Consider the following 14,252-nt stretch of genomic DNA (forward strand, 5'->3'; position numbering starts at 1 on the left):
TGCATGGATGCTCGCTTTGCTTGATGACCGCTTCCACTATCGAAGTTGCAGAATTGGGAGAAAGCATTCAGATGGGAGGCAAGATGCAAGAAAGCCGAGCAGAAGCGCTTTTGGAGGGTAGAATTGAGAATCTTAGCGAGCTGCATGTAGACAAAGACAGATGGAGACTTTCTACTTCACTTCATGGATTGTTCTATTATTCGTACTTCATCACCATCAAGGATCGTGCACATGAGTCTATGCTCGAATCTTCAGCAAGCAAACAATCCAAAGACGAATTTGCGTAGGTATGTTTGTTTCCTCGACAAAATGCTAGAGTAGAAGTCCCCGTAGCTGCTTTCGCCCTCCCCTCGCACCACCACAGCGATGCTTGGAGAGTTTCTACCGGAGTCTTTTGTAAACCAATGCCGATTCCGTGGTTGTGATTGTCGTCTCTGCTCTGCTCTGCTCTCGTCTTTTGCACGTTTGGGTGGTGGTGAGGGAAAAGTGAAAGTGCGATGTCGATGGACCTCGGCGTGTTCCAACAAGCTATTCTCGAAGCGAGCTAGAAGGAAGCAAGTCCACTTCCTTCCTCTTTTTCCACCAATCATCACAAAGCGACTTATCAAGTTGGTATTGGTCAAGGTAAAATTCGCCTATCTCTCCAGTCTCCAGACACCAGTCAGCGCCGGCGACGTCCGTTCCATGATTCCATCGTATCTAACTTACCTCGCTTACCGCTATATCAATCAAGCCCTTACTCGACTAAGTACTCATGTATCTCGCCACTTATGTTAGTATCCCGTCTACCGTAGAGTAACACGACCGGGCGAGGGCCGGGTCTAGATGATACTCTCTCGCCAGCGCCCGGCAAATCAGACTGCCAGCCATACAGACATCTGATCATCATAGGTCTTAATTTCTTACGCAGCGCTTTCCCGTGTCGAAATCGGATCTACTCATGCCTTGCCACACACATGGTCAATCACAAGTGTGGCATCGCTGGGACAGCTTCGATGCTTATCAGCGAGCTTCCCCCCAACGCTGGGCGTATCCTGTGCTTTTAAAATCCGTCGGCCACCTCCACTCTCTCCGCGAGTGTGCATGTACAAGTGCTGACCTCTCTTTAAGCCTCTTATTCTCTCATTCTCTCATTCTCCCTTGAGATTCTTACAGAGATCTCTCCTAATTTCTCTCCTACGCACTGAGCATAATTCTCCTAACCTCATCGCTGTCTATCCCCGCATTTGAGGTCACCCCACCCTCACGCGACCCAGCAGACCTGCTCATGCTCTGCATCTCCCTGCGATAATGGACGACAAAAACGACTATCACGTGGGCAGCTACTCCCCGAATGGCACAGATGCAGAGAAAGGACCTCCGATCTATACTTCCGAGGCTCCTGCCGTACCCACAGAGATCTTCCTCACTGGCGATTCGGCGTACGCCAAGATCCAGCGAGCAGTCTTCCAATTCGGTGTTGAGCCGCGAGGAATTGAAAGAGTACCGGAAGATGAGAGGACGGATACGAATTTGATGAAGGTTGGGACAATGGTGGGCATTCCCAACAAGTGGGCAATGTGAGCGCTGGAGGTGCTGATATGGCTTGACAGTGGTTCTCTGCGAATATGGTGGTCTCATCCTTTGCTATTGGCGCATTGGCTATTCCAGTCTTTAGTCTTGGTTTCGTGGACTCCCTCCTCACCATCTTCTTCATCAATTGTCTCGCCATTACTCCCGTTGCCTTTTTCTCCACATTTGGCCCCCGCTTTGGTCTGCGCCAGATGGTGCTCTCTCGCTACTTCTTCGGTTTTCACGGCGTCAAAGTTAGTAAGTGGCTACGTGCTTCCCCTAGCAATGAAGCATTTTCTCTATCCCCGAATCCCTTTTCCTCTCCACAGGAGCCCAATAACTAACGCCGCTCCACAGTTGCATGCTTCAACGTCCTCGCCTGTGTGGGCTGGTCCGCCGTGAATGTCATAGTCGGCGCCCAGTTAATCAACGCCGTCAACACCAACGTCCCTGGCTACGCTGGCATCATCATAATCGCGGCGGCGACGTGGATTGTCACCGTCTTCGGCTACAAAGTTGTGCATGTCTACGAGTTCTGGTCGTGGATCCCTAGTCTGATCATCTTCCTCATCGTACTCGGCGAGTTCGCGCACAGTGGGAAATTCAGAAATCTGCCAATGAACAGCGGTAGCACGGAAGCGGGTTCGGTTCTATCATTTGCGGCATCTGTATTCGGCTTCGGAACCGGCTGGACGAGTTATGCAGCCGATTACACCGTGTATCAACCCGTATCAGTCTCACGAGTCAAAACTTTCGCCTGGACATGGGGCGGTCTCATCTTGCCCCTCTGTTTCACCGAAATGCTTGGTCTAGCTGTTGCAACAGCGACCCTCGACCCAGTCGACACCAGCTACGCAGACGGCTACAATCAATCCGGCATCGGCGGACTCCTGGCAGCCGTGCTTTTCCCACCCCTTGGCCGCTTCGGCCAATTTTGTCTTGTCATCTTAGCTCTCAGCATTATCGCGAACAATTGCCCCAATATCTACAGCGTGACCTTCAGTCTGCAACTGCTGGGTCGCTGGACGCAGGCCGTACCGCGTTTTATCTGGACATTCGTCGGCACCCTCGTATACTGCGCTATCGCTATCCCAGGCTACAGCCACTTCGCGCAGGTTCTTGAGGACTTCATGCTGTTGATCGTAAGCCCTCCACCTCCATCCATCACCCCACGCCTCTTTCTCCGTTGCAAATAGACATCTAACACATCACGCAACAGGGCTACTGGCTGGCAATCTACGAAGGCATCTCCCTAACCGAGCACTTCATCTTCAAGCAGCGCAAATACGATATCACCATATGGAACAATCCGGGCCTGCTCCCGCCCGGTATCGCCGCGGTGTTCGCTTTCTGCTTCGGAATCTTCGGCGCCGTGATGGGTATGTCGCAGGCGTGGTTCATCGGTCCCATAGGCAAGAGGATCGGGGACCCGAAGTATGGGGGTGATGTGGGCTTCGAGCTGGCCTTTGCGTTTAGCGCCGTCAGTTTTGCGGTGTTTAGGAGTTTGGAAAAGAAGCAGTTCGGGCGGTAGAGTTGAAACGATTAGGATGGGTGGGACGCTCGTGTGGATTGGTAAGATAGGTTGTTTGGCTTGCGACATGTAAGTGTATGGGGGAATGAGGCATATACCCTCTGTAACTCCAAAAAAAAATTGCAAAAGGAAGATGCACCTTTGCATGTGAAAACTCCGTCTCCGCTCACACCTGCTATGGGGTATCTACCATCTTTTCCATCCAACGAACGCCTCGCTCACAGACAATAAAAAAACCAAAAGCAAACCAAAGCAAAGCAAAGCAGATCCACACAATCATCCCTCCAATCCTTTCACCAATCCCACCCCATCAACCTTCTTCCCCTCCCCAACACCCAGCACCAGCACCAGCACCAGCGCCATCCAATCCCAACCCCCTCCTCCTCCCCCGATAAAACTTATCCAAACACTCCCTCCTCTGCGCCTGCGTCCACCCCTCCACCACCAACGCAAACTCCACCGCGTCGGCAAACCCAAACGTCGTCGCCATGGTGCACAGCTGCCTCTTCATGACCTCCCGCGGCGGATGGTACCGCCACTCGACCTCCCCGTCCGCAGGCCCGGAAGCGTCGACGTCGTCGTCGTCGTCGCCGTCGGTGGCCGGGTGGTGTCGGCGACGTTTGGCGCGCCGTTGGGATTGCGAGCTGGCGAAGATTTTCCGATCGCCCATGTCGACGTCGTTGCCGGCCTCCTGGGCGCGGCGGGACAGGGAGGCTTCGACTTTGGAGGAGCCGACGACTTCGGAGTTCTCGTGGCTGTATTCGACGCCGGCGTTGGCGAGGATGGCTTGGACGGGGTCGCTCTTCTTGGCCCCGCCGGGGACCTTCCTCCGTTTCGCCTTGCCGGCCGCTTCTTCCGCCTCGTCGACAACGAGGGCCGCGAGTTGGGACATGGCTTTGTTCTCATTGTCCGGTTCGTCTTTATCGGTGGGTAAGAGAGGGTCGTCGCCCGCTTCTTTATCGTTTGGGTTATCGAGATCAACGCTGATGATCGTAACGCCGGCTTTTGATTCCGCTACGTTGGTCTTGTTGATGACGTCTCTCAGAACGAGGTTTTCGTTGTTGAAGGAGAAGAGGTTTGCAAGCCCGAAGATTTCGCCTTTTTGGTCTTTGTTTTCCTGCACGCCTTTGAAGTAGCGGCGCTCGGTGCTGGCGGTGTAGCCGATGTTTGCTTGTTGCTGTTTATAGATCTGTCTAGCGTAGACGATTTCTTCAATCGTGCCGGCGCTGACGAGACGGAAGACTTCGACGTCGCGGACTTGGCCGATGCGGTAGGCACGGTCTTGGGCTTGAAGATCGTATGCGGGGTTCCAGTTTGGGTCTACGACCACGACTTTGTTTGCGGAGGTGATGTTGAGGCCGACGCCGCCTGCTTTCGTGGAGATGAGGAATGCGAATTGGCCGGGATCACTGTTGAAGTCGTCGACGGTCTTTGCGCGATCTTCGTATTTCATGGCGCCGTCGAGGTAGGAGACGTTATAAGTGGTGTGTTGGAAGAGCATTCGCAGCATCTTCAGCAGACGCACGCTGTGGCTGAAGACCAGTACTTTGTCGCCGTTGCCGTGCCAGAAGCGCAGAAGTTTTTTGAGGATTTTCCATTTACCGCAGAATTCGGGATTGGAGTAGTTGAGGATGGAATCGGGGTTGCGGTAGAGCTTGCGCCACTGGTCGGGGACGGCGACCTGGAGCATTTCCAGATCTTTGTCTCGTTTTTCTTTTGGATCGTCGGACTGCGGGATGAGAATTGCGAGGTGGTTAGAAAGCTTTTGGAGATGGGCGATGGCTGGGAAAACGTAGGATTGCCATTTTCCACCGTCAGGGAGGAATTGCTGGCAGCACCAGCCTTGTTTCTTGCCGGAGCCGCAGTTGCAGTCGAGAGTGGATTCCTTGACATAGCGGACGACGTCGCTGTCGATGCACCTTTCGTAGGCGTCGGCCTGGGTTTCTGTGAGGGGACAGAAAACGACTCGATCGCTTTTCTTGGGGAGTTGGTCTGCTATCAATGTCTTCATTCGACGTAAGAAGAATTGAGGCAGCAGATTTTCAACTAGAGCTTTGGCAGTTTTGCGAGCTTTGCTCAGCTGATGGACTGTTGCGTCATGGGACTGACCCATCTTGAGTGGTATACTGATGCTCTGCTTCCACGTTGATATCGGTCCGAATTTGCCTGGATTCGTCCAGTTTAGCAGCGTCCACAACTCATCGTACGAGTTCTGAATAGCAGTTCCTGTAAGCCCGATCCTGCACAAAGCATTGATCTCATTCATAGACTGCGTAGTCTCCGAACTCCTTCCCTTGAGCTGATGGCACTCATCCGCAATAACGACATCCCACTCGACCATATTGATCGCGCTCTTGTTCATCCTGTAGGTCGTATAAGTCGTAATCATGATCTCCAGCCTCCCCTTCGCCGCAGCCTCCAGGGCCGCCTCTTTCGTATCTCCATGGTAGACATCCACATGCCACCAACCCCACCTCTTCAACTCGTCCTTCCAGTTCTCAATCAACGTTCCCGGACACACCACTAGAGCTTTCGGATACCACGGCGCGTCCGCCCTCCTCATCTTCCGCATGCGCTTCGCATCCCTCTCATCCGCCGTCTTCCCAAACGCAGCGGTCAGAAACGCAATCACTTGCACCGTCTTCCCAAGACCCATATCATCTCCCAGTATCCCACCCGTCTGATACACAAACAGCGCATGCAAGAACGCTGTCCCCTCCACCTGGTAATCTCGTAGCCACTGTGCGATAGGCGCCGGTATCAGGCCCAACGACTTCGGCAGCTGCTTGTCCTTGTACGGAGCCGCTGGCGTCCCTCGAGGGAAGTCAGGCCTCTCAGCCAATTCTTCCAGCCTCTCGTCGTCTGAGAAGTCAACGTCATCGTACTTCGGGGGTAATTTCAACCCTGCTGCTTGCAGTTTCTCAGTTCTCCTATCGAACCTAGCTCTCCTAGTTTGCAGGTAGTCTGGCAAGGTGTATTCCATCAACTGATCATCGTCGGTTTCGTCACCCCACTGCTTCTCCTTCCCATTGACTTTGCCATCCTTGGTGATCCTCCTCTGTTTCTTGCCGACCAGGTCTTTCTCTTTCTCGACAGCTTTGGCCCTTCGAGTACTAGCAGCTGCTGCCTTGCGCTTGACCGATTTGCGGGCCTTGAATGTCTTGTACGCGTCCGAGTCGTCGTCTTCGGACCAGTCAACCTTCTCACCATCATGGAGCGCATCTCGCATGCGCGTGGGAGCGGCGTGATCATGGATTCCGGCCGCTGAGGATTCGTCTGAGGTCTGGGTGCCTACAACTCCTGGGGCCAGAGGGTGTCATTTCACAGCTGAAGAATATGGGTGGGGGGATAGAGGCGCACTTTTGATGAAGTCTTCATGACCAAGATCTTTTCGCACGGACTGTGTGATGTCAAGGTCGTCATCGCTGTCGGTTGCGGCTCTCATATCATCCACGTCGTCCATAGCTGGTGGTGTAGATTGTGTAGAGCGACGCGGGGTGAGGTTCGCGTCACAAAACTCCGCAACAGCTCCGCAAGTTCAACACTTTAGGGCGCCAATGATTTTTCGTAGTTGAATCCCACTCTTTCCTCAGCTTCACGACCACCTTCTCTCCACGGATATCGTCCCCCGTCTCCTCCTACGCACACTTTTCCGCAATGCCCCTCGACACCTCAACCTACCACCTCGCGCTCCTCCGGCTCGATGGCCGGCGCTGGAACGAACTGCGCAGGCTGCACGCCCAGATCTCGACCCAAGCCTCCGCCGACGGCAGCTCCTATCTGGAAATGGGCAACACGAAAGTCATATGCACGATAGCCGGCCCTGCAGAAGTACGCGGAGCAGCAAGGCGAGAGGGTGCGGAGAGAGACAATGCGGTGGTCACGGTGGAGATTGGCATAGCGGGGTTTAGTGGGGTCGATAGGAGGGGAGGAGGAGGAGGAGGAGGAAAGGGGAGGGGCGATAAGTGTGTTCGTCCGTGTTGACCTGGCCATAGGGGCAAGGGAGGGAGTAGGAGACCGAGGTGAGGGCTGACTGTGACAGGCGAACGACGGAGATGCAGAATACAATTGCTTCAGCGTTCCAGAGCACTCTCTTCACACATCTATATCCTCACTCCACCATAACAATCAGTCTCCACATCCTTTCGCAAGACGGCTCCCTCCTCGCTGCCTGTCTCAACGCTGCAACTCTCGCCCTAATCGACGCAGGGGTTCCAATGAGTGATTACATCGTTGCCTGCACGTCTGGCCTCACACCCCCCAAATCAGGAACTGAGAGCGCGGACCCGCTGCTGGATCTAAATGGCATGGAAGAGCAAGAGTTACCGTGGCTGACGGTGGGGACGTTAGGAGCTGGCGAGAGGGTTAGCGTACTAGTGTTGGAGAGTAGAGTGCAGGTGGGACGGTTGGAGGGGATGCTAGCGGTTGGGGTGGATGGGTGTAAGCAAGTTAGGGAAATCTTGGATGGGGTGGTCAGGAGGCAGGGAAAGAGGGTTTTAGAAAGTGTGATTAGCTGACACCAAAAGTATAGCAGAAGAACTTGTAAATCAAGGCAAGTGTGCACTGATGCATGAGTGGTGTAGATGCTTTTATTGCCTGATATTAGAGCTCGCTTTTGTCTGCAGTAATTCCACCTCGGTTCCGAAGCAGATTATGTCGATTCTTTCAAGCCTTGATAACATTGCCAAAACCCGCCTCAACTATGCTTTTCCATGTCTTTACTGTTGACCAGCCTTTGTGATGACAGGGTCCTTGGTGTATTGGATCTTGCCGGACGTGCTGCCAGTAGACTCGATGGCCTTGACAATCTTCATTGATTCCGAATCCGCGACTTCGCCGAAGACGACGTGCTTGTTGTCCAACCAGCTGGTGACAACGGTGGTGATGAAAAATTGAGATCCGTTGCTATTCGAAGCGGGGAAGTCAGCAACTGCCAAATGGCATGGAAACTAGATTGAGAGCTCACGTGTTGGGACCAGCGTTCGCCATCGACAAGAGACCAGGAGTGGTGTGCTTCTTAGTGAAGTTCTCATCCGTGAACTTCTCGCCGTAGATAGACTTGCCACCAGTGCCCTGGGTGGATAAGTCAGCTGTCTTCATATTCCTGTAGGATACCAGCGATGTAGAGACTCACATTGCCACGGGTGAAGTCGCCGCCTTGAAGCATGAACTGGGGGATGACACGGTGGAACTTGGAGCCACTGTAGCCAAAGCCCTTCTCGCCAGTGCAAAGGGCACGGAAGTTCTCCGCGGTCTTGGGGGTGACATCGTCGTAGAGGTTGAAATTGATACGGCCAGTTTGATCTGTGATGGAGTTAGACATAGATCTGATGCAGTGATGCCAGCAGGATTGAAGGATTTGATTCAATGGCAAAAGGCGGGGCAGCAGTGTTGTCTCACCTTTGATTTCCTTCGTTGGACGTGAGTTGGAATCAAGGACAGGTCCCTGCCAGGAGACATCGAAGAAGACTTTGACCGTCATGTTTGCTGGTGATGTAGAGAAGGTCCTATGTGATGGTCTGATGTGGTGGAAAGGTTGTTTGAGAGTTGTTCGTGTGAGGGATCGAGGGGTGTTAGAAAACCACGAAGATAGTGGGGTTGAAATCCTTAGCGCCATTTGGTGGGGCAACTGGTTACGCAGAATTTGTGAGTTGTGAGTTGTGACCCCAAGGGACTATGAGACTAAGTATGATGCGGCGAGTGGCGAGGCTTCCCTTTACTTCCTTGGACCTGCAAACGACCCTAAGTCCAAAAGAGGAAACTCCAAGACAGAATATATATTTCCAACGCTTGTAGCAAGCCGAGTGATTGGTTCAATGTAGAGTACGAGTACTGACGGGCTCCCAGGACTGTCTTTGGGCAAGAGTCTGAATGTGCCGGTCTCCGTCTTGTAGAATGCAATAATGCAATGGCCGCTGCAGCTGGATTGATAACAGTCTCGGTGGGGGTAAAGGGGATGTTATCACTCTGACATGACTGGCTCCTGATGGAAGATGTGGAGAATCTGCGTGAAGGAGGAGAACGGATGATGTGCGTGAAAAGGACTCCTATCTCACGCGCTCTCGGCCTCTCGGGTTCTTCTCCAGAGATGAGGACCGGAGCTGCTTACATCATCACTGCTGGTCTAACAGCTCACAATAGGGTACCTACAACATAGCCAGGCAAGGCACACTCGTGTTGAAGGGCAGTGAGCTTTCTTCCCACATTGTACTGTTACGAGTCTACTGTCCTTCGTGTATGGCGATGTTGAATGATTCTCTATGTCTTGTATTCGTGTATCGATCGCATGCTAGCCGACTGATGAAGTTGTGGCTAATGCAAGCAACTTACGGCAAGCCTTCTAAGCTGTAGCTGAAAATGCAACACATGTACGAGAAGAGAACAAGAAAATTCGAACGTCGCAAAGTCCGCAGGTGGTATAAGTACAATCGAAAATGGGATTTCGGTCTGCAGACGCAACCATCAACCCTTGGGTGTCATCGTTAACCCCTCCACTCTGTGTCCTTTGCCCGGGGCCGCACTTAGGGCACCAGATGTAGGCGTAGCGGCAGTCATGCTTAACCCTTCATCTGACGCGCTTTTGCTGGGGGTAGAAGGGTTCGATGCAGCAGGTCCTCGCGCATTCGTAGTCATTGACAACCCTTCCGCTGCTTGCGCTTTGTTGGGTGCCGCGCTCGCCACAGCAGATATAGGCGTGGTCGACCTTGTTGGCGCTTGGCTCCTATTGTGTGCCATGTGTGCTCTGACGAGATGACCTGCCGCCAGAGCACTGCAGAGACTAAGTTCTCCGGCAAGGACACTGGCGGCTACGATTCTCGCTAGCCGCCGCGCGTTTTCTCCAGGGTGGGTTGGATGAGCCCCTCTGACGCCGAGTAGGTCGAGGCAAGCGCTCTGGGGCTCGAGGACCGTACCGCCGCCGATGGTTCCGACTTCAATCGAGGGCATTGAGACGGATATCTGAAGGTTGCCGTTATAGCTGTTGACTGTTAGCGACAAGTCTTAACATCGGTCAACAGTGACCACTTACTTTCGCATAACCGTGATACAATTACTGCTCTCCACGTTCTGTGCAGGATCTTGACCAGTGGCCAAGAAAATCGCAGTGACAATATTTGCTGCATGTGCATTGAAACCCCCAATACTACCAGCCATGGCACTTCCAATCAGATTCTTGCTCGTATTCAATTCAACAAGGGCATTGACGTCGCTCTTCAAGACGCTTCGAACGACATCTCCAGGGATAATAGCCTCCGCAACGACGCTCTTGCCTCTACCGTCAATCCAGTTGATGGCAGCTGGCTTTTTGTCCGTGCAATAGTTCCCTGATACGGAGATGATGGACATATCATCGAATCCGCTCTCTTCCCTCATGACGGCTAGGGCGCATTCGACTCCTTTGGAGATCATATTCATTCCCATCGCATCACCCGTGGTCGTCTTGAATCTAATGTAAAGGTAGGTACCGGCTAGGGCTGTCTTCATCGACTGCAAACGAGCAAAACGGCTGGTCGAGTTGAAGGCTCTCTTCATCGTTCTCTGACCGTCTTCGGAATCCAGCCAAAGCTTGGCAGCACCCGCTCTGCTCAATGTCTCGAAGCCAACGCAAGGGCCTCTCGTCATGCCATCGCCAGTGAGAACAGTGATCGCCCCCCCAGCAGCATTAATAGCTTTGCAACCTCGATTTGTACTAGCAACGAGGACCCCTTCGGTGGTTGCCATCGGCAGATAGTAAGACTTTCCGTCAATGACCATTGGCCCAGCAACACCAACCGGTACCGGCATGTATCCGATGACGTTCTCACAGCACGCGCCATGAACATTCTCATAATTGTACTCTTGATACGGTAGTTTCGATTTTTCCAATTGGCCGGAGTTCTCTGCTGTCGCAGGGGTTCTTGATACCAATGTTCGCCGGATCTTGACAGCTCGCGTTAAAGAAGCAAGCCTTGTCATAACATCGAGATTCTCCAATGTCTTCTCAAGTGCGTACCCTGGAATCTTGCCTCGCACAGTCAAATCATTCAGTTCATGATCGTTGAGATAAGCCGCTTGACGGTCTTTCACCATCTGCTCACACTCTACGGGGTCCCTAGATTCTGAGGCTTGAGTAGCTTCAATGTCGATGAATCCATTCGGCTTGGGAACATGGCCGTCGGCGTTCGGCAAACTTCTATCGATTGCTGGTAGCCTTTCATGCCCCGGCAGAACTTTGTGCTTAGATGTTTCTAAGGCATGATCGTCACGGACAACTTCCTTGGTAGCCCGAGGTTCTTTAATGCTCCAACGGGCGGCGTTGAACAGGTAGCCATTGAGTACAAGGCTCACAGTCAATGTAACGATGATCCACTTGCTCACGACTGGGTCTTCCAGGCTATTAAGCACCCCTCCGACCACCCTTCCTCCAACGACGTAGTCCAGAAAGTGGTCCGTGTAGTCCCCGTCAGACATTGAGCCACTGATATTCTCAACGTCCGTATCCAATTGAGATGATTGAATGTCATACTTGATTGGCGGTAGGACGGTGACAGTGATAGAGTAGTTGTTGTCCACAGCCTCATTATAGAGGAGATCGAGCCCATTTTGTGCTACCTTGAAAGGATCCATGGAAGGTGATGTAAGCACATTAGATAGTCCGGAGACAGATGTAGGCGCTGCTTTCCTGCTGCGTGCTCGAAAAGGCATGGTGCCCAGATTCAAGGCATTGATGAAGAGGAATCCGCCGACCATTATAACCTTGAACTTTGGGATACTGCTGTCGCGCGCCTTCTTACCGTTACCGAACACGTCGCTGACACCATTGCCGTTGGATCCCACACTTTGTATCCTATTACTTGCTAATTCGTCGTTTGAGGCGACGTTCTCAGCTACGCGTTTGCTGATTCCGTCTTCTTGCAAAGCTCTGCTTAGAGCCACATGGCGTTTGATGCGGTTAATCTCCAACTTCACGCTGAGTATAGCGGTATAAAACGTAAAAAGTAGTAGACAGTCAAATACCAATATCCAAGCAGCAAGAAAGCAGAATTGTGTCAAACCACCCTGCACTCCCGACGCAGAACCAGCAATGAGAATGGCGAGTTCTACGCAGTAGTCTCGAATTATTGCGAAGCCTTTCTCCTGTACCGCTACCTGAAGCGACGATTGAATAGTCTGCGAAGAGCTGGCGGTTGTAGAGAAATCCGAGTCTTGTCGTACGCCTTGCCCTCGCGAGTTTACTGAAGCTGAAAGAACGGCTTTTGTGAGTATGATAGGCTTCTCAAAGCCGATAGTGACGACAAGGAACGGCAAGCCTTCCGACAGCAATACAAAGTTGATAGGGACCCCGAGCTGGTTGGTCATGCCGAGGCCGAAAAGGAATGCAAATACAGAAGAGATCAATACCGAAGTTGCAAGCCAAAAGTTCGAGCCCATATGTCGCATCGACATGAAAAGTGAAACAAACGTCAAATGCATAGCTAGGTACCCGATGACCATAATAATGATGTCTAACGACTCCGCGTTCTACGTTTTTTTTAGCATGAAGAACCACTGTTGGTGATACTAAACATACCTTTATGAGGTCTACAAAACTCGTCCATGTATTGGCAGCTGAAACACCTATCGTAGCCTGGGCAGATTGACGACCCAATTTTGCGGCTTTAACAACCCATGCGTTCGGCTTCGGTGTAGGACCGCCGTCATAAGCCCCCTCTTCTCCTTGCAACTCTGGTCTATGTGGTATCTCTTGAACAGTGGCCAAAAAGTCTGATGCTTCATTGGCGGGAACCGCGAAAGCTAGAGTCGTGTCTTGCGAAATTGGAGATAGCGGGTTCCACGTCGTTGGCAGAGTGCTCACTGAGCTGTTGGCAGGTATGGAAACCTGGTCTGCCATTGGTGCAGTTCTAGGGAAAGAATTCGATAAAGAATCGGGAAACACCAAGGTCATGACCATCGTGTGATGGGCTCCCTAAGCTTGATGAGCGAAGTCCAGTCAACAGTGTTACAGGCTCACCGTACCTCAACTGGGTCCCTGGAGGCTCCATTTTCGGACTGCCATTTCCATGATGTTTCTTCCCCGAGCCGTAATCGTCGACCGCCCTCGACGAGCGACGTAAGATCCGTGCCAGCTATATCTTTACCCACTTTTGCATGGCCGAAGAGGCTGCCTTCCAGGAGACCGTGATATGATGTGCTTGCCAATATCGCCACGGTGAATATGGTGTACATAGGATGCGTGAAGGCGGCACGAGCGACGCTCTGGAGTACTTGGGTGATTTGCCGATTCAGGTAGCCTGGATTCGACGGCGCTGGTTGATCGTGCTCATGGCGTAAACGAGCGGGAAGAAATGAGGCTCCTAACATTTTGAACGCTGGACAGGTCGAGAAGGTTATAAGGAGAGGGATCAGAGAGGAGCACTAGTATGTCGACATTGATGGAGAGATGCACTATGGACGTCTGGAAATCGTGAGCTTCTGGACTAGACACGGCGAATTCATGAAGTGCAGGGAAGACTGCCTCCGATTTCTGCAGCACACCCACCTTATCCGCCTTATCCACATACTCTGCACTCAGAGCCGACCTGGTTCTGATTTGCTCTGCCAAAATTGAAGAGAGCCGGTGTGTTGATGTTGTAGGCCAAAGAATGGCACCACTATCTGGCAGCTTTTGCAGCAAGTCTTCCGAGGCCTGCTGAATATGAGTAAGGAATGTATGCTCAGAGGAGCAGCGACAAACAGATGAGTGAGTGGGGCTTTGGGGGTCGTTGTTGTCTCTGAGTAAACGGTACTGGGTTACATTGAAGAATTCCAAAACGCTTTTTTTTGTTCCGAGGGTTCCCTGGGGCAAATGCTTAGGCGCAAATTGAACCTTGGAAATACAAAAGCGACCAAAGCCAATCATAGACAAGAGACTCCGCCACTCTTTGCTTAGCGTTCTTCGTTCTAAGGGGCCATTCCGGCCCGAGTGCACGTTTGGCCACTACCGAGTCCCGACACCTTGGTTGCCTGATAATCAAGTACCTTTACTCTAAGGTACTTCAGCAATTGGACCGCTTTCTCTATACTGGCTACAAGTCAGGAAAGACGATAATTTATGCCCTTGGTGCTCCGTATACAGGTAGTACAAAGCTTTCAATTGCTGGAACGGGTAGCCTTTTGTACGGCTTTGAAGGAAAGTCAGCCCGGAGAAAACCTC

The 14,252-nt window shown here is 52.2% G+C and overlaps 5 protein-coding genes across 5 annotated transcripts; 2 read left to right on the forward strand and 3 right to left on the reverse strand.

The window, feature by feature from the left end:
• Nucleotides 1-1,290: 1,290 nt before the first annotated feature.
• On the forward strand, nt 1,291-3,082 carry HO173_004369 (uncharacterized protein; the record flags this gene model as incomplete). The annotated part of the gene is made up of 4 exons (XM_037306293.1): nt 1,291-1,533; nt 1,593-1,809; nt 1,909-2,693; nt 2,771-3,082. 4 exons carry the CDS (start codon nt 1,291-1,293, stop codon nt 3,080-3,082), a joined length of 1,557 nt encoding a protein of 518 aa, XP_037166803.1.
• Nucleotides 3,083-3,392: 310 nt separating this feature from the next.
• HO173_004370 (uncharacterized protein) lies at nt 3,393-6,545 on the reverse strand (the record flags this gene model as incomplete). Its single annotated transcript, XM_037306294.1, has 2 exons — nt 3,393-6,382; nt 6,443-6,545. The coding sequence occupies 2 exons, from the start codon at nt 6,543-6,545 to the stop codon at nt 3,393-3,395; spliced, it is 3,093 nt and encodes a 1,030-aa protein (XP_037166804.1).
• A 194-nt stretch (nt 6,546-6,739) lies between these two features.
• On the forward strand, nt 6,740-7,599 carry HO173_004371 (uncharacterized protein; the record flags this gene model as incomplete). Its single annotated transcript, XM_037306295.1, has 2 exons — nt 6,740-7,047; nt 7,125-7,599. 2 exons carry the CDS (start codon nt 6,740-6,742, stop codon nt 7,597-7,599), a joined length of 783 nt encoding a protein of 260 aa, XP_037166805.1.
• Nucleotides 7,600-7,800: 201 nt separating this feature from the next.
• HO173_004372 (uncharacterized protein) lies at nt 7,801-8,564 on the reverse strand (the record flags this gene model as incomplete). The annotated part of the gene is made up of 4 exons (XM_037306296.1): nt 7,801-7,987; nt 8,049-8,155; nt 8,217-8,386; nt 8,483-8,564. The coding sequence occupies 4 exons, from the start codon at nt 8,562-8,564 to the stop codon at nt 7,801-7,803; spliced, it is 546 nt and encodes a 181-aa protein (XP_037166806.1).
• Nucleotides 8,565-9,544: 980 nt separating this feature from the next.
• HO173_004373 (uncharacterized protein) lies at nt 9,545-13,420 on the reverse strand (the record flags this gene model as incomplete). The annotated part of the gene is made up of 4 exons (XM_037306297.1): nt 9,545-10,058; nt 10,110-12,580; nt 12,630-13,025; nt 13,076-13,420. 4 exons carry the CDS (start codon nt 13,418-13,420, stop codon nt 9,545-9,547), a joined length of 3,726 nt encoding a protein of 1,241 aa, XP_037166807.1.
• Nucleotides 13,421-14,252: the final 832 nt, after the last annotated feature.

This window comes from Letharia columbiana (assembly GCF_014066305.1).
Source record: "Letharia columbiana isolate WasteWater2 chromosome Unknown Sc0000011_s2, whole genome shotgun sequence".
Classification (NCBI taxonomy): domain Eukaryota; kingdom Fungi; phylum Ascomycota; class Lecanoromycetes; order Lecanorales; family Parmeliaceae; genus Letharia; species Letharia columbiana.